This window comes from Ranitomeya variabilis, chromosome 3, assembly GCF_051348905.1.
Source record: "Ranitomeya variabilis isolate aRanVar5 chromosome 3, aRanVar5.hap1, whole genome shotgun sequence".
In the NCBI taxonomy this organism is placed as follows: domain Eukaryota; kingdom Metazoa; phylum Chordata; class Amphibia; order Anura; family Dendrobatidae; genus Ranitomeya; species Ranitomeya variabilis.
In genome coordinates this window covers 549,694,488-549,720,481 of record NC_135234.1, presented here as the reverse complement: position 1 = coordinate 549,720,481, position 25,994 = coordinate 549,694,488, and the positions used below count along the sequence as shown (strand labels likewise).

At 46.9% G+C, this 25,994-nt stretch overlaps 1 protein-coding gene across 3 annotated transcripts in view; it reads right to left on the bottom strand.

Annotated features, from left to right (window-relative positions):
• The window catches only part of ABCC4 (ATP binding cassette subfamily C member 4 (PEL blood group)), a 376,997-nt gene that overhangs the window by 283,521 nt on the left and 67,482 nt on the right, over window positions 1-25,994 (bottom strand). For all 3 annotated transcript variants that reach the window (XM_077297155.1, XM_077297157.1, XM_077297156.1), the window contains exon 9: window positions 5,878-5,985. In XM_077297155.1, the coding sequence (XP_077153270.1) occupies window positions 5,878-5,985 (108 nt within the window). The remainder of the gene's footprint in view (window positions 1-5,877; window positions 5,986-25,994) is intronic.

Sequence of the window (25,994 nt, the reverse complement as noted above, 5' to 3'; positions counted from 1 at the left end):
CCATGGTTTTTGATTGGTCGGCAATCCTCTACACTCATGACGCGCTTGGACATGCGCAGTAACTACTATTAGACGCTGAGCAAAGTGAATGGCGTCCGTCATGCGGTACATGAGTTCTCCACAGTCAAAATATATGTAAGTGAAATATTATGATGAATGATCAATTAGCATATCAAATAAGTGATCTGAACAAAGGGATAATTTTATAAAACATTTTACAGGAGCACTTTACACTGATGCACCTTATGTTATTGGTTTAGAATTATGAGTATAATATGTAAAAAAAAACACACTGTATGATATGTATATTCTCTATGGCTGTAATTGTTGTTGGGATTACTATAAATTGGCACCGTATTGTAACACCCATTGCTTGAGAAAGGCTCAGTCTGAGCCGAAACGTCACCCAGACAAGTGGGTTGATTAAAATCCTGCACGTCTAAACACTGCAATGAAGGAGTTCTGCCTCGTTTTTTCGAAATATTGACCAGCCTGGATATATGGACTGTTATCCTGGGGGCCTTGCACCCGAAGATAAGTAGATATTGTGCTGTTCCCTTTTTTTCTATATGTACCCATGTCCTGGATACCTATGTGTGGTGGCTCTTGATGCAATTTTCTAATTTACTGAGATAATGACTTTTGTGTTTTCATTGGCTGTAAGCCAATCACTCTGATTGTAATGACTCTATACAATGTATGAGTTTCACTTTTTGTATTGAAGAACTGAAATAAATTTACTTTTTGATGATATTCTAGTTTTGTGAGAAGCACCTGTATCTTCCTCCAATACAAAAGCAGCTTTCCCATGTGAGGAGTTTTACAATTGAAGGATGAAGCTGGACAGTCCTGGTCCCACACTTCTCCTCCAGCACATATGTATGCACGCAAGTGCTGGTCCAATTGTTAAGAAAACTGCTAACCCCTTTAAGTTCCTTTAAAAATTTTCTCTATTGTCAGGGTAGCATATGGGTAATAAGGCCATCTGAAAGGGGACAGAAAAGCATTTATTTACGGGGCTGTGAAAACCTATTATATCTAGCTGGGTACAATGTACCGTAGGTACCGTATTTAGGGATTGGCCATTTTCTACACTCCTAAATTTTGCTTTGACTTTAAAGTTGTAGTAAATGTTTCTACGTTCTGTCACTGCAGTTTTTCATTACAGAATCTTAGTGACAGAATTCAATGCACTACAACCTCTACTCAGTATGCCCAGGTGGGCAACAAGTCATGTCCCTTGTGAATTATCTGCCGAGCGCCCTGTGACTACAGCGCACAAATGATCATGCATCGTCAGTAAAGAGGACACCTTATATATGCCCTAATGATTTATTTTCACCCTTAGACTGATAATAAGGTTGTGTGAACAGTTTGTTAGTTTGGATGAGACTCGCCTATTCAAGCATATGGATGTGCAAAAAGAATTGTATCCTTGTCCATATAGCATCAAGACCTGAAACACTGTGGGAAGCAGGGAGAATAAAAGAAGAGCAAAAACTGGCCATTTTTTATCTGGTGACAACAGGTCCTCTTTAGATGAAGCACTTCACTACACAACTGCAGAAAACCGCTCAAAACGATCATCGTTCTCAGGACACTGGAATATAGTGACCTCTATTACAAAGATTTACAAGGTCTTTGTTTTGAACACCTGGGCTCAAACTGTAATTATAGAGTTACACAAGAGGCCTAGAAACCAGAAAGATACAGGAAATTCTTAACCTCTTAGGAACCATCTTTATTTTTACCTTCATCAGGACGCCATAAAATGTTACCATATTTCTAACCCTTGCATTCCAAGAGCCATATTCAATTTAATATGGTTTGTTTGATGGAAAGAATTATATTTTTTTCAATTATACGGTTTGAGGAGGAGAGAGAGAAAGTGGGATCTGAGCTGTGTAAAATACATAAAAAAAAACTGATTAAACTGATCGTGAAAGTGATATGCAGACCAAAAACTGAAGAAAATCAGTTCATTTTCAGCGTAAAAGAAAAATCACTAACATCTGAATGAAAACACAGAATTGATTTATCCTTTAACAGCCTCTACCTCAGTCTTGAGCTATAGCAACTTGATGGATGAACGAACTGTACGAGAAAAAAAAAAAAAAGTCATCTTGTGCAAGCCTAGATAGGTCCACCATAGTTTTCTTTGCCATTATCTTGATATTATCAAGCCATTGGGTTGCTGGCCTTCCTCTTCACCTTGTTCCTTCTAGTTTCTGACCATGAAGTCCTTTTCCAGTGATTGAGGTCTTTGTATGATGTGTCAAAATAGGCAAGTCATGGCTTGGTGATCCCTGCTTCAAGTGACATGTCTGGCTTTATTATTTCCAAGATGTATTTGTTTGTTCTTCTTGCCATCCATGATATTAATAATATCCACATTTTGAAGGCATCAATTCTTTTTCTGTCTTGTTTCTCTATAGTCCAGACTCCGCATCCATTTTACCACAGAAAAGTCCAAACTATGTATGTGCCGTATCTTCGTTGCCAGTGAAATATTCCTCGATTTGAAGACCAAGTCCAGTGATTTCATTGTTGGTTTGCCCATAGATATTCTCCTATTGACTTCCAGTGTCCTCGCTGCATCTCATCTCTAGTCATCATCGATCCGAGTAGGCTGAAGTTCTCTACAACTTACAGAGAGCAGAAAAGTAGATAACCGTCAAGGGCAGATGATCTGACAGGTTTGCAACATTTCTGCAAGGCATAAAGGACTGACAGACACTCTGAAGCCAAATTATAGAACATTTTTAAATGTAGACAAAATAAAAACTTGCTCTTCAATTAGGAAACAAATGAACAATAAATTAAACCCTCTGCTAAGGTATATGTAGACTTTAAAACACAAATTGTAAGGTGCAGGTGGGCTGCACGCTACAGTGGAAAGGTGCAGGTGGGCTGCACGCTACAGTGGAAAGGTGCAGGTGGGCTGCACGCTACAGTGGAAAGGTGCAGGTGGGTTGCACGCTACAGTGGAAAGTTGCAGGTGGGTTGCACGCTACAGTGGAAAGGTGCAGGTGGGTTGCACGCTACAGTGGAAAGGTGCAGGTGGGTTGCACGCTACAGTGGAAAGGTGCAGGTGGGTTGCACGCTACAGTGGAAAGGTGCAGGTGGGTTGCACGCTACAGTGGAAAGGTGCAGGTGGGTTGCACGCTACAGTGGAAAGGTGCAGGTGGGCTGCACGCTACAGTGGAAAGGTGCAGGTGGGTTGCACGCTACAGTGGAAAGGTGCAGGTGGGTTGCACGCTACAGTGGAAAGGTGCAGGTGGGTTGCACGCTACAGTGGAAAGGTGCAGGTGGGCTGCACGCTACAGTGGAAAGGTGCAGGTGGGCTGCACGCTACAGTGGAAAGGTGCAGGTGGGTTGCACGCTACAGTGGAAAGGTGCAGGTGGGTTGCACGCTACAGTGGAAAGGTGCAGGTGGGTTGCACGCTACAGTGGAAAGGTGCAGGTGGGTTGCACGCTACAGTGGAAAGGTGCAGGTGGGTTGCACGCTACAGTGGAAAGGTGCAGGTGGGTTGCACGCTACAGTGGAAAGGTGCAGGTGGGTTGCACGCTACAGTGGAAAGGTGCAGGTGGGTTGCACGCTAAAGTGGTAAGGTGCAGGCCGTTTGCATGCTACAGTGGTAAGGTGCAGGTGGACTGCACGCTACAGTGGTAAGGTGCAGGTGGGTTGCATGCTACAGTGGTAAGATGCAGGTGGGTTGCATGCTACAGTGGTAAGATGCAGGTGGGTTGCACGCTAAAGTGGTAAGGTGCAGGTCGTTTGCATGCTACAGTGGTAAGGTGCAGGTGGGTGGCATGCTACAGTGGTAAGGTGCAGGTGGGCTGCATGCTACAGTGGAAAGGTGCAGGGGGTTGCACGCTACAGTGGAAAGGTGCAGGGGGTTGCACGCTACAGTGGAAAGGTGCAGGGGGTTGCACGCTACAGTGGAAAGGTGCAGGTGGGTTGCACGCTACAGTGGAAAGGTGCAGGTGGGTTGCACGCTACAGTGGCAAGGCGCAGGTGGGATGCACGCTACAGTTGTAAGGCGCAGGTGGGCTGCACGCTATAGTGGTAAGGTGCACGTGGACTGCTCCTGACATGTGCGCAAACCTCACCATCGGCTACAAAAAACATCTGACTGCTGTGCTTACCAACAAGGTTTTTGCCACCAAGTACTAAGTCTTGTTTGCCAGAGGGATCAAATACTTATTTCTCACTGCAAAATGCAAATAAATTTACATCATTTATACAATGTGATTTTTTGGATTTTATTTTTGGTATTCTATCTCTCAATGTAAACATTAAACTACCCTTAAAATTATAGACTGTTCATATCTTTGATCCCTTGCTGATTTTGTAAGTTTACATACTGACAAATACTTATTTTCTTCACTATATATTTATTTTTATTTATTTGTAATATTCAAGTAGACTGAAAAGATGATCAATGGCAAGCTTTCAAGACTTTCTTCTCTCTCGCGTCTAATCCGATTTGATTTGTATCTATTTTTGAACCTATTTATATGGAATAAATGAATTAAGTCTTCTTATTCTTCCTTAAGGCAGGGAATGATTCATTAATCAGTGACGTATGTAATGTAGCCCATGAACTGCACAAGCAAACCAAGAAAAAAAAAAGCAGAAACATTAGGTAACTTCTGAATAACAAGCATGTAATCTGGAATATGGAGTCCAGTTATAGGTACCAGAGTTCATAGAAATTGTGCCTTCAAATTAAAAAACTAAATAAAAATATACTAATACAAGCCACAAAACAAAACCAATAAGGGGCATGGAGGATCTTAGTTAGGAAGGAAAGAATCAAATAATTAGATTTTTTTTAGTTTGAAAAAGAGACAAATAAGGGCAGAAAGACAAAGAAAGATTAATGTGGACCAGTATATAAATGGCCCACGTAAAACATGTAATTCCTAAATGTAAAATCCCCTCAAAAGACCAGGCGGCACTCCCTCTGCCTAAACAAAAATACCTTCACTCTCCAGAAGAGACAAGGCTGTGGAATAGTCTACCTCAGGAGCTCACCATGGTGGGAACAGTTGATGGTTTAAAAAGGACTTAGATGCTATTTTAGAAAACAAAATGAACATAAATACTTGCGTAAGTGTGCAAAGTTTGGGGAGAGATGTTGGAATTACTTAAAGACATCTTGGGAATACCCATCTCACACTCAGAGGTCTGCTTATTGGGTATCTTACAAAAGATACGATTATAATGGTACCATAAAGACTCTAAAGGGAACCTCTCTACCTGGCCGGGAAAGTGATAGCCCTTTGGTGGGTGGAGGATAGAACCCTTTTCTTTTCTCAATGAAGTTCCCTGTGAAAGTTTGATATACAAAAATAGAGGTCCTCAAAAATGTACTAAAATTGTTAGAGGGACGGTGTGCGTCTCCTAGGACCTCCTATTCTTTTAAACACCCTCAGGTCCCACCTGCCTTCTGACCTTGGTGGAGTGATTTGAGCCGTTATGTTTCCACGGTTCTGACCCCTGAAGATGGAGAGAAGTTGGCTCCCGAGCTGAGGATATATGGATATTACAATATTAATTTTGTAATTGTATTGATGTTATTTATGTCCATTTACAGTTTTCTATTGAATACATGTGTCCTGTATAAGCCAACTTTACAAAAATGTACACCATGGATCCATAATGTTTCTTTCTGTAATTGAGTTGTTGCATACTTTTGATCTGAGTTCAATAAATCAAGTTTTTGGTTTTTTTTGTTTGTTTGTGTGTTTTTTATAAAAAGTGGGAGGAAAGTTGTCGTTCTGATTGTTGATCCATCCGATCAACACTTGGAATCAGGACGGAAAACCTTGCTCTTTAGGACAGGTTCATGCATTGTGGATGTTTCTTACCGTGTCCCAATAACAAGTAAGATCTTGAATTTGGACCAACAGATCTTTCTCATTTTCTTCTGGCTGGTCTACTGCTGGTTTTGAAACCTCATCAAGTAATAAAAAGTTCTGAAATAAAAAGATAAGGATTTACTTACAATCTGGGCATATTCATATTGCATTTTTTTTATATGGTTGCTTTATGTCAAGAACCAGTGTTATTTAAAAAATTTAACAAAACTTCAAATTCATTCTGCAGCTGCTTTGACAACGCCATGATGCAGTTTCCACTATACTGTGTGGCAGGTTATACTTTTGTGTTACTACTGTGCTCAAAGAAATGTAGTGACAGAAGATAAATCCCAGGACCACATGGTCATCATAGGTACATTATTGTGCCTTTAAGAAGGTGATGCAAAACAATTGTCATTAGAAAGGCTGACGGGGCCAACAAAACATGGATATATTGTATACAGATCTGTCTATATGTGCCCTGGGAACAGAGCAGCATTTCATATCACATAAACCCAGTCGTCATTAGGCACTAAACCCAAAAATTCCAAATACAAAAGCATCAGATTCAACTGTTTCGCCTTTATCTTGAAATATGTCAGAAAGTTGCATGTGTGGCATCCATGTAAATCTGATAAGAAATAAATCAAGGCATGCTGAATCAAAGCATGAATCACTATTTCTATGGTGCCATATGCGAGGGAGGCAGCGGAGAGCTCCAACAGCTATATTGTACAGAAGCAGAGGGCCTATGTGCTCGCATACAAGCTCTCTATACAGGGCAGTAATCTGATCTAGGGCATATTATTCTAGGTGACAAATACTCAGAAAAGCGCGATGACTTAATTTTAGATGATAGGACATAGCTCTGTAAAGCACTGTAAAGTGCTATGGCCTATTAGTCTAGAGCAAACCTGGGCAAAGTGCGGCCCGCGGGCCACATCCGGCCCTCTGGCTATCTCAGTCTGACCTGCAGACCGAGATAGCCGTGGGGCAGGAAATCAGAGGTACATGGGCCGCACGATGCCCACTGTTTCCATGTGTACCGCGGCTCAATCAGAGCGTGAAACAGCTGACACGATGACGTCATTTCATCGCATCAGCTGTGTACTCCAGAGAGTCAGCGCACCAGAGGCAGGGAGAGAAGCAGAACGCCAGGAAACGGGACAGAGGTGAGTATGTTGTGGTTTTTTTCCCTTATGTGTGTGGGCTATTTGGGTGGGCATGGGGGTGACATGGCGCAGGACATGCGGGGGGGTGACATGGCGCAGGACATGCGGGGGGGTGACATGGCGCAGAACACGCGGGGGGGGTGACATGGCGCAGAACACGCGGGGGGGGTGACATGGCGCAGAACACGCGGGGGGGGCGACATGGCGCAGAACACGCGGGGGGGGCGTGACACGGCGCAGGACACGCGGGGGGCGTGACACGGCGCAGGACACGCGGGGGGGCGTGACACGGCGCAGGACACGCGGGGGGGCGTGACACGGCGCAGGACACGCGGGGGGGCGTGACACGGCGCAGGACACGCGGGGGGCGTGACACGGCGCAGGACACGCGGGGGGGCGTGACACGGCGCAGGACACGCGGGGGGGCGTGACACGGCGCAGGACACGCGGGGGGGGCGTGACACGGCGCAGGACACGCGGGGGGGCGTGACACGGCGCAGGACACGCGGGGGGCGTGACACGGCGCAGGACACGCGGGGGGCGTGACACGGCGCAGGACACGCGGGGGCGTGACGGCGCAGGACACGCGGGGGGGCGTGACACGGCGCAGGACACGCGGGGGGGCGTGACACGGCGCAGGACACGCGGGGGGCGTGACACGGCGCAGGACACGCGGGGGGGCGTGACACGGCGCAGGACACGCGGGGGGGCGTGACACGGCGCAGGACACGCGGGGGGGGCGTGACACGGCGCAGGACACGCGGGGGGGCGTGACACGGCGCAGGACACGCGGGGGGCGTGACACGGCGCAGGACACGCGGGGGGCGTGACACGGCGCAGGACACGCGGGGGCGTGACGGCGCAGGACACGCGGGGGGGCGTGACACGGCGCAGGACACGCGGGGGGGCGTGACACGGCGCAGGACACGCGGGGGGGCGTGACACGGCGCAGGACACGCGGGGGGGCGTGACACGGCGCAGGACACGCGGGGGGCGTGACACGGCGCAGGACACGCGGGGGGGCGTGACACGGCGCAGGACACGCGGGGGGGCGTGACACGGCGCAGGACACGCGGGGGGGCGTGACACGGCGCAGGACACGCGGGGGGGGCGTGACACGGCGCAGGACACGCGGGGGGGCGTGACACGGCGCAGGACACGCGGGGGGGCGTGACACGGCGCAGGACACGCGGGGGGGCGTGACACGGCGCAGGACAAGCGGGGGGCGTGACACGGCGCAGGACACGCGGGGGCGTGACAGGGCGCAGGACACGCGGGGGGCGTGACACGGCGCAGGACACGCGGGGGGCGTGACACGGCGCAGGACACGCGGGGGGGTGACATGCGGCACATTGGGAGGCTATGGTGGCGACATGCAGTATATATAGGGAGGCTTTGTGGGGCTCATGCAGTGTATATAGGGAGGCTGTGTGGGGCTCATGCAGTGCATATAGGGAGGCTGTGTGGTGCTCATGCAGTGCATATAGGGAGGCTGTGTGGGGCTCATGCAGTGCATATAGGGAGGCTGTGTGGGGCTCATGCAGTGCATATAGGGAGGCTGTGTGGGGCTCATGCAGTGCATATAGGGAGGCTGTGTGGGGCTCATGCAGTGTATACAGGTCCTTCTCAAAAAATTAGCATATAGTGTTAAATTTCATTATTTACCATAATGTAATGATTACAATTAAACTTTCATATACTATAGATTCATTATCCACCAACTGAAATTTGTCAGGTCTTTTATTGTTTTAATACTGATGATTTTGGCATACAACTCCTGATAACCCAAAAAACCTGTCTCAATAAATTAGCATATCAAGAAAAGGTTCTCTAAATGACCTATTACCCTAATCTTCTGAATCAACTAATTAACTCTAAACACATGCAAAAGATACCTGAGGCTTTTAAAAACTCCCTGCCTGGTTCATTACTCAAAACCCCCATCATGGGTAAGACTAGCGACCTGACAGATGTCAAGAAGGCCATCATTGACACCCTCAAGCAAGAGGGTAAGACCCAGAAAGAAATTTCTCAACAAATAGGCTGTTCCCAGAGTGCTGTATCAAGGCACCTCAATGGTAAGTCTGTTGGAAGGAAACAATGTGGCAGAAAACGCTGTACAACGAGAAGAGGTGACCGGAACCTGAGGAAGCAGTGGACTGAGTCTGGTGTGGAAACATCCAGAGCCACCGTGCACAGGCGTGTGCAGGAAATGGGCTACATGTGCCGCATTCCCCAGGTAAAGCCACTTTTGAACCATAAACAGCGGCAGAAGCGCCTGACCTGGGCTACAGAGAAGCAGCACTGGACTGTTGCTAAGTGGTCCCAAGTACTTTTTGCTGATGAAAGCAAATTTTGCATGTCATTCGGAAATCAAGGTGCCAGAGTCTGGAGGAAGACTGGGGAGAAGGAAATGCCAAAATGCCTGAAGTCCAGTGTCAAGTACCCACAGTCAGTGATGGTGTGGGGTGCCATGTCAGCTGCTGGTGTTGGTCCACTGTGTTTCATCAAGGGCAGGGTCAATGCAGCTAGCTATCAGGAGATTTTGGAGCACTTCATGCTTCCATCGGCTGAAATGCTTTATGGAGATGAAGATTTCATTTTTCAGCACGACCTGGCACCTGCTCACAGTGCCAAAACCACTGGTAAATGGTTTACTGACCATGGTATTACTGTGCTCAATTGGCCTGCCAGCTCTCCTGACCTGAACCCCATAGAGAATCTGTGGGATATTGTGAAGAGAAAGTTGAGAGACGCAAGACCCAACACTCTGGATGAGCTTAAGGCCGCTATTGAAGCATCCTGGGCCTCCATAACATCTCAGCAGTGTCACAGGCTGATTGCCTCCATGCCACGCCGCATTGAAGCAGTCATTTCTGCCAAAGGATTCCCGACCAAGTATTGAGTGCATAACTGAACATTATTATTTGATGGTTTTTTTGTTTGTTATTAAAAAACACTTTTATTTGATTGGTCGGGTGAAATATGCTAATTTATTGAGACAGGTTTTTTGGGTTATCAGGAGTTGTATGCCAAAATCATCAGTATTAAAACAATAAAAGACCTGACAAATTTCAGTTGGTGGATAATGAATCTATAGTATATGAAAGTTTAATTGTAATCATTACATTATGGTAAATAATGAAATTTAACACTATATGCTAATTTTTTGAGAAGGACCTGTATAGGGAGGCTGTGTGGGGCTCATGCAGTGTATATAGGGAGGCTGTGTGGGGCTCATGCAGTGTATATAGGGAGGCTGTGTGGGGCTCATGCAGTGTATATAGGGAGGCTGTGTGGGGCTCATGCAGTGTATATAGGGAGGCTGTGTGGGGCTCATGCAGTGCATATAGGGAGGCTGTGTGGGGCTCATGCAGTGCATATAGGGAGGATGTGTGGGGCTCATGCAGTGCATATAGGGAGGCTGTGTGGGGCTCATGCAGTGAATAGGGAGGCTGTGTGGGGCTCATGCCGTATATAGGGAGGCTGTGTGGGGCTCATGCAGTATATGGTGAGGCTGTGTGGGGCTCATGCAGTGTATATAGGGAGGCTGTGTGGGGCTCATGCAGTGTATATAGGGAGGCTGTGTGGGGCTCATGCAGTGTATATAGGGAGGCTGTGTGGGGCTCATGCAGTGTATATAGGGAGGCTGTGTGGGGCTCATGCAGTGTATATAGGGAGGCTGTGTGGGGCTCATGCAGTGCATATAGGGAGGCTGTGTGGGGCTCATGCAGTGCATATAGGGAGGCTGTGTGGGGCTCATGCAGTGCATATAGGGAGGCTGTGTGGGGCTCATGCAGTGTATATAGGGAGGCTGTGTGGGGCTCATGCAGTATATAGGGAGGCTGTGTGGGGCTCATGCAGTGTATATAGGGAGGCTGTGTGGGGCTCATGCAGTGTATATAGGGAGGCTGTGTGGGGCTCATGCAGTGTATATAGGGAGGCTGTGTGGGGCTCATGCAGTGCATATAGGGAGGCTGTGTGGGGCTCATGCAGTGCATATAGGGAGGCTGTGTGGGGCTCATGCAGTGCATATAGGGAGGCTGTGTGGGGCTCATGCAGTATATAGGGAGGCTGTGTGGGGCTCATGCAGTGTATAGGGAGGCTGTGTGGGGCTCATGCAGTGTATATAGGGAGGCTGTGTGGGGCTCATGCAGTGCATATAGGGAGGGTGTGTGGGGCTCATGCAGTATATAGGGAGGCTTGTTGGGGCTCATGCAGTGCATATAGGGAGGCTGTGTGGGGCTCATGCAGTGCATATAGGGAGTCTGTGTGGGGCTCATGCAGTGCATATAGGGAGGCTGTGTGGGGCTCATGCAGTGTATATAGGGAGGCTTTGTGGGGCTCATGCTGTATATAGGGAGGCTGTGTGGGGCTCATGCAGTGTATATAGGGAGGCTGTGTGGGGCTCATGCAGTGTATATAGGGAGGCTGTGTGGGGCTCATGCAGTATATATAGGGAGGTTGCGTGGGGCTCATGCAGTGCATACAGGGAGGGTGTGTGGGGCTCATGCAGTATATAGGGAGGCTTGTTGGGGCTGATGCAGTATATAGGGAGGCTTGTTGGGGCTCATGCAGTGCACATAGGGAGGCTGTGTGGAGCTCATGCAGTATATATAGGGAGGCTGTGTGGGGCTCATGCAGTGTATAGGGAGGCTGTGTGGGGCTCATGCAGTGTATAGGGAGGCTGTGTGGGGCTCATGCAGTGCATATAGGGAGGCTGTGTGGGGCTCATGCAGTATATAGGGAGGCTTGTTGGGACTCATGCAGTGTATATAGGGAGGCTGTGTGGGGCTCATGCAGTGTATATAGGGAGGCTGCGTGGGGCTCATGCAGTATATGGGGAGGCTGTGTGGGGCTCATGCAGTATATAGGGAGGCTGTGTGGGGCTCATGCAGTATATATAGGGAGGTTGCGTGGGGCTCATGCAGTGCATATAGGGAGGCTGTGTGGGGCTTATGCAGTGCATATAGGGAGGCTGTGTGGGGCTTATGCAGTGTATATAGGGAGGCTGCGTGGGGCTCATGCAGTATATGGTGAGGCTGTGTGGGGCTCATGTAGGATATAGGGAGGCTTGTTGGGGCTCATGCAGTACATAGGGAGGCTTGTTGGGGCTCATGCAGTGTATATAGGGGGGATGTCGGCATACTTAATTCTGCTCAGTATACAGGCATATAACGATATATAGGGGGGGAGGTCAGCATACTTAATTCTGCTCAATGTACAATTCTGATACAATATTAATAAAATTATCAATAATATAATAATTAAAAAATATTGACATTAATATTGAGCAGAATTAATTTCTGCCTACTGGTTCGGCCCTCCACAACAGTCACGGTCTCTCGTGTGGACCATCGGGAAAATTAATTGCCCACCCCTGGTCTAGAGGACAGGACAGTCTTTTATACAGTGCTACAGTCAATTCTTCCAGATGATGATACACTGCACTATAAAAGTGCTGTGGCCTGTTAATCTTGATGACGGGAAAGTGCTCTCTAAAGTGCTATGGTCTATTATGCTAGATGACAAGACAGAGTATAGTGCTGTGACCTTATTCTAACTATTGTTTGACTCTCAGTTCAAAATACCCCAAAAAAAGCATTTTTTTTTAAATGATTTTGTACATTTATGCAAATTCTGTTAATTAGAAAAATGTCTTGTTTTAGATTACAGAGATGCCAAGAATAGGGAGTGCACAACAACTAGTTTCAAATACTATCATAAAACAAACAAAACCCCTGCACACCTGTAAAAGACATACTGAAGAGAACATATCCAATTAATATATCTATTCTTTGTGCAGACATAATATCCAAAAGTATAAAGTCAAATCCCATAAAAACAGATAAAAGCACAATTACTGCATAAATATGTGGCTTGTACTAAAAGGGGTTTTCCAGGCAGAAGAATAATATTTTGCTGTCCGAGCAACCCCCCTTATTTTACATTTTGAGCTTCCTTTCACCTCTCTGCAGTTATCTTTAAGGCATGCTACTTTTTATATTTTGTGGTTCCTGCCGGCCCTGCTTCAGACCAGACATTTACTCCTGATACCACGCATCACACACGTCTCTAACTCCTACCCCTCACTGCATCCAATTGGCTGCTGATCTCAGACCCACCCACTGCACCAAGACGGTGTTCTTTAGACTGCTATACAGTATCAACACGTGTGGTTTGCTCTGACACGCCTGTCCCGTCATCTTCCTCCACCCCCTCACTTGATTACAGACCCCTCTCAGGGCTTCCCAGTTGCACTTCTCCTCCTCTGCAGTTCTTTCCCCTCCTGCTTAGTAGCCTGCCCATTTCTCCACTGCATCAAGCCTACCATCTGCTTTTCAGCAGCCAGCTCCAATCTCCTCTACATCCACCTTAGCCCCCCCTTTTCAGCAGCCAGCTCCGATCTCTTCTGCATCCAGCTTTCCCCTCCCTTTTCAGCAGCCAGCTCCGATCTCTTCTGCATCCAGCTTTCCCCTCCCTTTTCAGTTGCCAGCTTCGATCTCTTCTGCATCCAGCTTTCCCCTCCCTTTTCAGCAGCCAGCTCCGATCTCTTCTGCATCCAGCTTACCCCCTTCCCTTTTCAGCAGCCAGCTCCGATCTCTTCTGCATCCAGCTTTCCCCTCCCTTTTCAGTTGCCAGCTCCGATCTCCTCTGCATCCAGCTTTCCCCTCCCTTTTCAGCAGCCAGCTCCGATCTCCTCTGCATCCAGTTACCCCCTCCCTTTTCAGTTGCCAGCTCCGATCTTCTCTGCATCCAGCTTTCCCCTCTTTTTTCAGTTGCCAGCTCCGATCTCTTCTGCATCCAGCTTTCCCCTCCCTTTTCCGCAGCCAGCTCAGATCTCCTGTGCATCCAGCTTTCCCCTCACTTTTCAGTTGCCAGCTCAGATCTCTTCTGCATCCAGCTTACCGCGTTCTCCCTTTTCCGCAGCCAGCTCAGATCTGCTCTGCATCCAGCTTTCCCCTCCCTTTCCAGTTGCCAGCTCCGATCTCTTCTGCATCCAGCTGTTCCCTCCTTTTCAGCAGCCAGCTCCGATCCCTTCTGAATCCAACCTCCCTTTCCTTCCCAGCAATGTTCTACTGCGTCCTCAGCATCCAGCCTCTTCTCCAGACTTAGCATCTATCCTCCCTCCTTCAGCTCTACTCTCTATAGTAGCAGAGTGCTTATAAAGACAGGCAGCAAATCATTACAGTAGTTTGGGAATTTGTGCTGTGGAAATACGTACGCTACTTACCTGGTAGCAGTGTTTTTTCAGGAGCCCATGACAGCACAACGAGAGAGGGAATCCGCCCTTCAGGGACAGGAAATCTACAGACATAAAAAGGGCGGTACCTCTCTCCCACGTCAGTTGGTTCCAGAGCATGAGAGGACCACCTTGGTTAGTAACACAGATGCAGCATACAATTATGTACATTTTATTATATGAGTGAACATGGAAGAGGAAAAACCACGAAAAAAGTGTTGCAACATCAAAGAAAGAATAGGGCAGGGAATATAAGGGTGCTGTTATGGGCTCCTGAAAAAACACTGCTACCAGGTAAGTAGCGTACGTATTTATTCAGTCGCCATGACAGCACAACGAGAGACTTTCAGAGAAAATAAGAAGATTAGGGAGGGATAACAGCCTCAAGTACCCTTCTTCCAAACGTAAGGTCTGAGGAACTACCCAGATCTAATCTGTAGTGTTTAAGAAAAGTAGATGGAGAAGACCATGTGGCCGCCTTACATATGTCTTCTATCGATACTTCTGATCTCTCCGCCCATGAAGATGCTACGGCCCTCGTGGAGTGTGCTTTTATACCATCTGGAACTTCGTTGCCACCTGCGGTATAAGCGAGAGAGATCGCCTCCCTGATCCATCTGGCTAAGGTGTTTTTAGATACTCTAAGGGCCCCTTCACACTGTGCAATCAAAGTCTGAACGAGCGTTCGATTTGTGACGTTTATCCGTCCTCGTTCCGAGGTTGCAAAGTGTGACATGGCGTTACGATTTGCGACGCAGCCCAGCATCGTACGATGTGAAAGAAAGAGCAGAACTTTCTTTCGTCGTAAATGTCTCGCTGTGGCGGTCGAAATCGTAGTATGTGACGGCGGTCATACGAGCTCGTAATGCGACTACGTGGGTTGGGCTTCCGCATACCTGTCTCCTGATTGGGCGTGACGTTTTAGCACGCCCATGCTGGTAATACGTCACGCTCGGAGTCGTAGGACTATGGCGGTGTGAAGGGTAGCGTACGATTGCGACGCGTGACGTTCACATCGCAACTACGTCAGAAAAAGCGTTAACATCGTAGAGTGTGACCGCTGGCTACGAGCTCGTACTGCGATGTCGAATATGACGCAAATGCGTCGTAATCGTAGCAGAATCGACCAGTGTGAAGGGGCCCTAAGACCCTTCCTCACTCCCTGATAAGCTACAAACAAGGAGTTATCTTTTTTCCAATCATTCGAGACGGAAATATATTTAAGGAGGCATCTTCTCACATCTAAGGAATGAAATCTACGTTCTTTATCATTGGTAGGATTAGAGCAAAACGAAGGTAGGACTACCTCTTGTAATCTATGGAATTTTGTAGCAACTTTTGGAAGGTAGAGGGGATCAGGTCTCATGATTACTCTATCCTCCCTAAACTGCATGTATGGTGGATGTCTGGAAAGTGCCTGCAGATCACTAACCCTTCTTGCAGATGTGAGTGCCACCAAGAGGGCCGTTTTGATCAAAAGGATTTTTATAGGGATAGTATCGATAGGCTCGAATGGGGCTTGCGTTAAGGCTGAGAGTACCAGATTTAGGTCCCATGGGACTAACTTTTGTTTTATGGTTGGTCTGGACCTAGTCACTGCTTTGAAAAACCTAGAAATCCAGTGATTGCTGGCCAAGTTAAAATTATATAGCGCCCCCAGAGCCGATACTTGAACTCAGAGTACTTGTGGCCAGACCCATTTCTAGACCTTTCTGTAAAAACTCAAGAACCTGATTTATACATGGTTTTTGGTCCATTTGAGCCCCTGTACTAGATAGAAATTTTCTCCACACTCTAACATAGATGTTTGTTGTAGCGGGTTTCCTACTCTTAAGGAGTGTATTTATTAGATCCTGAGAGAATCCCTTCCTCCTTAGTAACGACCTCTCAAACTCCACGCCGCTAGATGTAAGTTGGCTACTCACGGATGGAGGATTGGGCCTTGGGAGAGCAGATCTGGCAATTCTGGAAGAATCCACGGTTGGCAGAGAGACATCTTCCTCAGCCACGGGAACCACGCTCTTTTGGGCCAAAATGGGGCTATTAAGATTACCCGGGCTTTGTCCTCCCGAATCTTCCTCAGAACTAATGGGATTAGGTTTAGAGGGGGGAAGGCATAAGCGAGACTGAAGTGCCATGATATCAGAAAAGCGTCTACTGCATATGAGTTGTCTTTTGGATCTAGGGAGCAGAACTGTTGTAATTTTTTGTTCTCTCTGCTGGCAAAAAGGTCTATTTCTGGACAACCCCACATCTGTATGATCTGCTCGAAGATAGCTGGATTCAGCGACCACTCTCCCTGTCTGAGCATGTTGCGGCTTAGATAGTCGGCTTTGGTATTGAGACTTCCTTTTAAATGAAGAGCCGTCAGGGAGAGAAGATGTTCTTTGGCCATCTGAAAAATATGATTTGCGACCTTCATTAATGAACTGGATCGCGTACCTCCTTGACGATTAATGTAGGCCACGGTTACCCGGTTGTCCGATAACAGCCTGACGTGTCGACCCTGTAGGGGTATAAGGAACCTATTTAAGGCGTGATCTACGGCCAATAGCTCTTTCAGATTGGAGGATGAGTCCTGCTCAGACTGAGACCATAGCCCCTGAACCCAACCCTCCCTAAGTGAGCTCCCCATCCCTTAGGGCTGGCATCCGTAGTCAATACTCTAGATACATGATTTATCCAAGGAACCCCCCTACGAAGATTTGAAGTGTGTGTCCACCAAACAAGTGAATGCGTAGACTCCGCAGAAAGTGAAAATTTACTATTGAGGTGAGCTCCTAGACGACGGGAATTGTGTAAGACGTCCCATTGTAGTGTTCTGGTGTGGAACTGAGCCCAGAGAACCGCTGGGATGCAGGATGTGAGGGAACCCAAGAGAGACATAGCATTTCTTACAGACACTAAGGGATTGTCAATTGCCCTAGACACTAGATGCTGGATTTTAGCTACTTTTGAGTCCGGCAGGCGACATTCCTGTCGACTAGAGTCTATAACAAACCCCAGAAACTCCTGAGATTTTAGAGGCTGTAGACGCGATTTCTTAAGGTTGATAATCCAGCCTAGCCTGTTCAATGCCTCCATCACCTTCTCTAGCTGGTCCCTGCAATGTGACTCTGAATGACCCACAATTAGTAGATCATCAAGGTATGGAACTATTAATATGTCCTGTTCATGCAGGTGTGCCATAACTTCCACCATAATTTTTGTGAACACCCGGGGTGCGACCGCGACCCCAAAGGGAAGTGCCTGATATTGAAAATGCTCTACCGTGCCGGCAAGTGAAACCGCCACCCTAAGAAATCTTTGATGATCTACATGTATTGGAACATGGTAGTAGGCATCTTTGAGGTCCAAGACGACCATAAAGCAATGGTTAAAGAGTAATTTTATTGCTGTTTTAACCGATTCCATCTTGAAGGACGGAACCAACAAGAAATTGTTCAGGCCTTTCAAATTAATAATAGTGCGATATGAGCCGTCTGGCTTCTTGATCAGAAATAGAGGGGAATAGAACCCCCTACCTTCCTCTTCTGTAGGGACCCTGATTAGAACCTTCTTCTGTTGAAGTTCCCGGACCTCTGACTCCAGCGCCAACTGTTCTGTAGAGGAGGAACGAACAGGTGTCAACATAAACTTGTCCCGAGGAATATGATGAAAATCGAACCTTAGGCCTTTTTCCACAATGCTCAAAATCCACGGACTGTTCGTGATCTGTACCCAGGCCGTGTAGAAGGCCAAAAGCCTACCCCCCACCTGGACCGCCCGTCATTGTGGTTTTTTAGAATCTCGTGAAGGATTAAAGATAAATCCTTTACCCCTTCTCCTGTTGCTGTCGTATCTAGTAGACTCCCTGTTAGAATCTCTATATGACCTTCTGCGGTTAGACCAAGCTCTATTGTAGTCCCGTCTGTGAAAGGGTCTTCCAAGGAAAGGAAAGCGTTTTTTATTATCTCCTGCTTTCTCTAAAAGTTCATCTAGGACCGGGCCGAATAAATGAGCTCCATCACAGGGAATGCTACACAATTTTGTTCTGGCCTGTAAGTCCCCTGGCCAACATTTAATCCATAGCGCTCTCCGGGCTGCGTTAGATAATGCTGAGGATCTGGCGGCTAACCTGACCGAGTCCGCTGACGCGTCCGAAAGGAAAGCTGCAGCATCTTGGATTATAGGCATAGAGGATAATATTTCAGCCCTGGGAACTTTATCCTTGAGCTGATCTTCAAGGTGACCTAACCACACCATCAGGGACCGAGCCATACAGGTGGCTGCTATAGCTGGTCTCAAGGATCCAGCCGAAATCTCCCAGGCCCCATTGAGTAAGATATCAGCTTTCCTATCTAAAGGGTCCTTTAGGTTCCCCAAATCATCAAAGGGAAGAGATGTTTTCTTGCACGCCTTAGCAACTGCCGCATCTAGCTTCGGAACCTTATCCCATGAGGATGAAGCCTCCTCCTCTAAAGGATATCTCCTTTTAAATGCTGGCGGAAGTGACCCCTTTCTCTCGGGTTTCTTCCACTCTTTTGAGATCAATGTTTTAATTTTGTCCACCACTGGAAAGGCCCTTCGGGATTTCCGCTCTATACCCCTGAACATAACATCCTGAATAAAGCACTCCGACTGGGTGTCCTCTATCCCCATTGTGCTGTTGACTGCTTTAACCAGATGGTTAACTCTATCAAGGGACAGACAGGCTAGACCAGATTTCATTTCCTCAGAGGAGGAAGAAGACGGGAGGGACCCTGAGCTGAGCTCCCCCGAGTCCGAACCCACATCTGAAACAGGGGATAACTTCCCAATTTCCGTTATACGAGACCTGGATCTCACAGAACTCAGGACTTCTTGTCTGACCATCTTCCTTATTGTAGAGGTCAGATCAGGAGCCTCTTCCTCTAGCAATTGTTGAGCACAGGATTTACACAATCTCTTTACGTGCCTATCCGGAAGTGGCTCTGCACATTCGGCACACTGCCTATGTTTGGCCTTAGTTACACACTTTCTCCCCTAATAAGGAGAGAGGGAATATAAGGGGAACAATGATCAATAACTGAACATTCACGAAGATCACTTACCCCGCCAGCAATGAGTGGTACCGTATTCGGGGGGTCCTTCGTAGCCGACGTACTTTTACGGCCTGAGGACTTTGATGATTGGGACTCTTTAGCTCCACCAGCACGACTATCAGTAGAACGACGCTGGGAGCTCCTCAAAGGCTTTTCTGCCTGAGGCTGCTCTAGTGGCTGCTGCTGCTCACCGCTCTGCGTTGTTCCTTCCGGCGACTCCATAATGGATAGACGGTCAGGAACACGCTGTGGCCCACGTGCACGGCTTAAATCCCCCTAGGTACCGCCCCCGGCCGGGGGTCAGCAGGGAAACACTCCAGGTGTCCGCTGATCGGACCTGCCGATTGGTTCCGGTCCACCGCCCGAGCCGTGTCCTAGTGCCGGAGACCCGGAGGACCAACCCCCTTCCAAAACGCTGAGCGCCGCCATTAGCCGGGAAGAAAGCGCTACTGCGCATGCCCGGCCGCGTCATCCACCCGCGCCGCCCGCCGCGTCATCCGGACACGCCCCTTCCGGTCGCGGCTGCGGCGCAGGGAGCCGACGCGCCGGACAAGGACGGCCCCACTCCCCAGCCGATGCCGGCACCAGCGCAGGCGGCGGCAGACCCCGGGCTCCAGCAGACATGGCCCTACGAGAACCTTATACTCACCAGGCGCGGACACCGCAGAAGCCAGCTCATCCACACCAGAGCTGCTTCCTCCTGCTGTCACCTACACGAACAGTCCCCCTGCCGTGTGGTGCCTCCATTCACCTGACCAGGCCGAGGTAGGGGACCCCCGCTACCTGTACCGGTCTGTCAGGAGTGGGATCTTCATTCTTCGACCTTCTTCACGAGGTCAGTCTGAAGAGGTTCCGCTGTCAGGGACAGGAAACCAACTGACGTGGGAGAGAGGTACCGCCCTTTTTATGTCTGTAGGTTTCCTGTCCCTGAAGGGCGGATTCCCTCTCTCGTTGTGCTGTCATGGCGACTGAATAAAGTGGATTTATAGAGGGGACAGTGTCGCTCCTGATTCAGGCTCTTGCTGTTGCTGCACACTCATTCTCTCCTTCCTGTACATTGAAGGTCAATGTACAGCGACCACGTGCTGAGCTATCACGTGGTACCGCTCATTAAGGTAATGAATATGCACACGTCTCCACTCCCATAGGCATGGAGCGCATATTCATTACCTTAATGAACGATGCCACGTGATCGCTCAGCACAGGAAGAGATGCTGGAAGCCGAACGAGATGCTGCGACGGCACGGAGGAGTGTGAGCATGATGGGGGGGGTTTTTGGAATAGGAAGCATGCATATCAGGACGGGGGGGCAGCCATGCATACAACGACGGGATCAGGGGAACCATGCATACGATGGGTTTGGGGGAGCTATGCATACAACAATGGGATGGAGGGCACGATGCATACCAGGACAGGATGGTGGGGTGAGCCACGCATACCAGGACAGGACGGGGGATGAGCCACGCATACCAGGACAGGACAGGGGGTGAGCCATGCATACCAGGACAGGACAGGGGGTGAGCCATGCATACCAGGACAGGACAGGGGGTGAGCCATGCATACCAGGACAGGGATGAGGGGACAATGCATACCTGGCTTATACGCGAGTCAATAAGCTTACCCAGTTTTCTGTGGCAAAATTAGGTGCCTCAGCTTATACTCGAGTATATAGGGTATAAAGAACCATTAATTCCACAGCGCTTTACAAACATTATTGGCACTGTCCCCATTGGGTCTCACAATCTAATTTCCCTAAATGTATGCCTTTGGAGCATGGGAGGAATCCCACACAAAAAGAAGGAGAACATACCAACTCCTTGCCCAAGAAATGGTAGTTAATAGTAACAGAGGAGTTCAAGATAAGGTCTGGAAGACCAAGCAAAATTAATGTGACAGCTGCTCTTATGATTGATAGAGACACATCAGAACCTCCGCTTGACTGCAAAAGACCTTCAAAATTATTTAGCAGACTCTGCAGTTGTGGTACATTGTTCTACTGTTCAGAGACACCTGCATAAATATGGCCTTCATCATAAAAAAGGCACAGAATTTCAGGAAAAGAACATCTCGCCAACCATTAAGCATGGGGGTGGATCAATCATGGTTTGGGGTTCTGTTGCACTCAAAAGGCGTAAGCTGAAGGTTTTACAATGGCGCTCACAGTCCCCTTATCTGAAAATCACTGAAAATCTGTGCCTAGACCTCAAAATAGCAGTGCATGCAAGTGTGACGCCCCAGGGTCCTGGTTGTCACAGTGACATTGCTTTCCTCACGGAGAGAGTGATGTTACGTTTGGAAGCAATGAAGGATATCTTTTATCAGGTAATCACAATGCATACAACATGTTCACACTATAGGCCAGAAGGGGGAGCTCTAAGCCTAGTTTAGTGTGAACTCCCCTATAAATACATTCTGATTTGGAGGGAAAAGGTTCAGAAAGTTACAGACAGAGCAGACCGACAGTGTCAGAAGGAGTCCTATAGTCCGAGGTACTACAGCCCCTGGAGAAAGAAACATATAGAAGGAAAGAACATCGTTCAGTGAGCGTGCAGGAGAGCGAAGTATAGGAGAGTGACATCAGGGGAGACCAGCTGCGAATGAACTCTCTCCCTCTGAAGCTCAGATCACCGGTAGCCGGAACACTGAGGCCTTTGTGGGACTCGAAGACACATAGCAGAGACCAGCAGGACAGCTGAATTGCAAGTTGCCTGTTCGCCACACGCACCTGACGACACAGTAACACAGAGCCCGGGGCATGATAGAGCCCCTGTAAAAAGGCTCAAGTTACCCGTCATACAGGTACTGCCCTATCCTATATGGGGACAAAGAAGAACTGTGAGGACCTTATCTGAAGCCATAGGCAGTACGGGACTACAACACCACAGCGCTAGAGGAAGGCTTTTAACTCCGCCTGGTAAAGGGGACTCTGGATTAGTTTCCAAGCCGGCCGGACCCTGCCTGCCCTGTGATCTGGTGCCCTGGACTGTGGCTGCCTGAAGTCTTCAGTAAACCAGGTAAAGAGACTGCAAACCTGTGTCCTCATTCTTTACTGTGCCATTCACCATCTTCCATCTACACACCAGGAGCCCTGGGGATATACTTCACCTGTGGGAAGTTATACCATCTAGCTGCCATAACATCACCCCAGAGGACCCCTTAAAGCAGCGTCGGTCCCCTCTGACCGAATACCACAGGTGGCGTCACGAAAATAAACTTTATTCAATTTCCCCTTTTTACATGGGCACCCAGGGCCACGGACCAGGTCGCCACCGTGACATTCCCCTGTGAACACCGGACCCGGTACCCCACGGCCCTGGCGGGCGACTCACAAGATGACCCAGGAATATCACAGAACTGGAAGAATTTTCCAAGAATGGATGAAAATCCCTCAAACAAGAATTTAAAGACTCTTGGCTGGCTAACGGGGTAATTAAGGTCAAAACCTTAGTCAAAGTTTTCAGAGAACATAAATCTCCAAGGTTGCCCAAACATTTGTATCAGCCCATTATCCATTTTGTAATTTTTTAAATAAAAATGATGAAAGTATATACATATTTTTTACTAAAATACAAAGGAAAGGAGTCATCTTTAACTTTTGGCCTTTTAGAGATCATTTCATCTTCAATTTGTTTAGCTGTTCATAATAACAGTAATTTTGACCAGGGGTGCCCAAACTTTTACATATCACTGTAAGTGATGTAGAAATGTGACATTTCCGGCATAAAATATGACAAATAAAAGAATTCTTACATCTAAAATAGCAAAAAAAGATTCTTGACAGGGGAAGATAAGAGGATCACAAGAGCACTGATTGAAAGTAGCAATCATTTAAAAATCGATATCCCCATATAGCCTTGTCATATGACTTTACATATAAAGCCATACCATGATCTACATTTTCCATACAGATGTTTTGAGGTTCTTTACACTCATTGATATTGTTATTTTGGTATAAAGGTTTGATATATTGTTTGATACTTAGCTGGAGTGCCATCTTCTTTACTGGTATGCTAGGCTTTTTTGGTCTTCTGATGATTTTTATGCATCATCGAGACGGGTCAGAAGAAACTACTACAAATTTTGACATTGGTTTTGAAACTAAGGCAAAACAGGAAAAACCAGCACCAGGTGATTTACATAAAAATTAAAGTTTTGTCTTTTATTTAATTAAGGGGTGGGGAATGTTTTTTTCTGCCAAAGGCCATTTGGATATGTATACCATCCTTCGGGGGCCGTACAAACACAAAGTACATCCTGACTCTGGCACTGGTGTCAGGACGTAATCTTTCATTGCATGCCCTTCAGTGTTCAGTAGTGAGCACCATGTGTGTGTGCTAACAGGCCAAGAAGAAATTAATGAGCTGGTTGCAATCAAAATACACCTCCATGCCCAAGAATGCAGTCCCTGAGAATCTGCTCGCGGGGGCCTGATAAAAGGTGACTGAGGGCCGTAAATGGCCCTGGGGCCTGAGGTTCCCCACCCGATTTAATCCTCTGTTTGTAAAAAGTTAAAAACATAGATATCAGAGTATCAAGGGGCAAACATCCCCCGCACGCCTGACGCGTTTCCGGCTTTATGTCCTTACATGTCCTTACTCATAGGCATCTAGAATTACGATGAACACACAAGGTTTATAACACATACACCAACCCAACCCCACATGTGAAAACAATAACAAAACAAATGGACCAATCATTATATGGTAGAATCAACCTTCGAATCTTAGTCTAGAGAAAGCAGAAGTAGAAACATGCGGCAAACAAATATTGTTCCAACAAATATTGCCCTTAACATTTCTAAACAAAAACAGAACAAATAAAAAAATAGAACAATTAGTTAACACATATTCAAATACTTACGATGTTAATAAAAAGTGTTCACTATTACAACTGTGATACAATATATGAACTGATAATCATAAGGACATTTATCTCAATTCCCTACATGCAGAAAAAAAATATATGTATTTGCACACTCCATGAGAGTTCACTTGATATTATATCTATCTCTGTTAAGTTTATGTAAAATTAATTCATGTGCATATAGGAACCTGTTCACACATGCATGCAAGACCGCAAAAAACAAAAAAACAAAATTGAAATGCAGTGAAATTGGAATGAAGCAGTACAACAACCCATAACAATTTACTTATAATGCTCCTAGGGGGAATCCAGCAAAAGGAAATCAATAAAAATATCAAATTCCTCCCTCCCCCCCTCCTAAAATTCAAGCCCTCTGGATGTCTGGCATTTAGTGCCAATATCCAGTATGCTTCTCTCCCCAGCAACAACCTCTCCCACTTTCCACCTGGGACTGGTCTCGACAGACGTTCTATGCCTCTTACCCTCCAGCTATCCGTATTGCCTGCATGCATCTCCAAGAAATGCCTAGACAACCCCAAAATACTCTTTTTGTGGAAGAGGAATTAGGTTTACTTGCGGTAACATGCTCACTAATTCTTTTTCAAACATCTTGTTGTACATCCCACATAATATTTATTGCATGACACACACGTTGCCATATAGACCACGTGTGTGGTATTGCAATATATGCTTTTATTTTGTAGTGCTTATGTGTAACTATATTAGAAAAGTGTCAGTTTTCTCCATTAAACTGCACAAATTACACTTTTTTTCCTCCGCACACAAAATTACCTGCATGTTGTAACCAAACTGGAGAAGGGGATGAATTAAACATACTGGGGGATAAGATGTTGCCAACAGTTTTGGCTCGTCTTGGAACACACCTATAGCCTTTTGTAAGGATCCTTGAAAGAATTGGATCCTGATGCAATATTGGTAGGAATTTGTGAAGCAATTGTATGATGTCATTATAGTCAGTCTAAAAACAGTGGTAAAGTTAGTAATACTTTTTTTTTTTATTTAGAGGCAGATGTAGCCTCCACACAATCAGTCAGTAAAGAAACTCTAGTTCTCTTCCCCACTATAGACTCCGCTCTTTTAATCATCCATGGCTTATAGCCACGGTTTTTAAATCTGCGGCTCATTTTTTTTGCTTTGCTCCAGAAAATCATCGTCTGTAGTGCAGTCTCTTCACTCTGATTAATTCCCCCACAGGCAGATTGCGTACGACATGTGTGGGATGGCAACTCTCCGCATGTAACAGAGTTACCACTAATGGGTCTCCTATATAATGAGGTTTGAATACAACCTGAAACATGATCTCCCATAAGGCACACATCTACATATGGTGCAGTATTGTCATGTATTTGGTATGTAAAAGTTATATTCATGGTTATGAATATAATGTATGAACTGGGAAAAAAAACAGAATCCCTCTCGGCTGCAGGTGGAAGAGACATACCCCTCCAAATAATGATGATGTCATTGATGTATCTCCCCCACCAATCAACCTGAGACGAAAAAGGATTGTCATCTATATATAAACGCTCTTTCCCATGTGGCCATATACAAATTTGCCAATGAGGGAGAAAAATTTTCCCCCATTGGACAACCGCAAACCTGCAAGTAGAAATGTGCATCCAATTTGAAAAAAAATTGGTGGGTAATAGAGGATTCACTGCCATGATGATAAAATTCTAAGCGTCAGAGTCAGATATCTGTCCTGTCAAATAATTTGAAAATAGATTCCAAAGCAGCTTTATGGGGTATGCAGGAGTAAAGAGA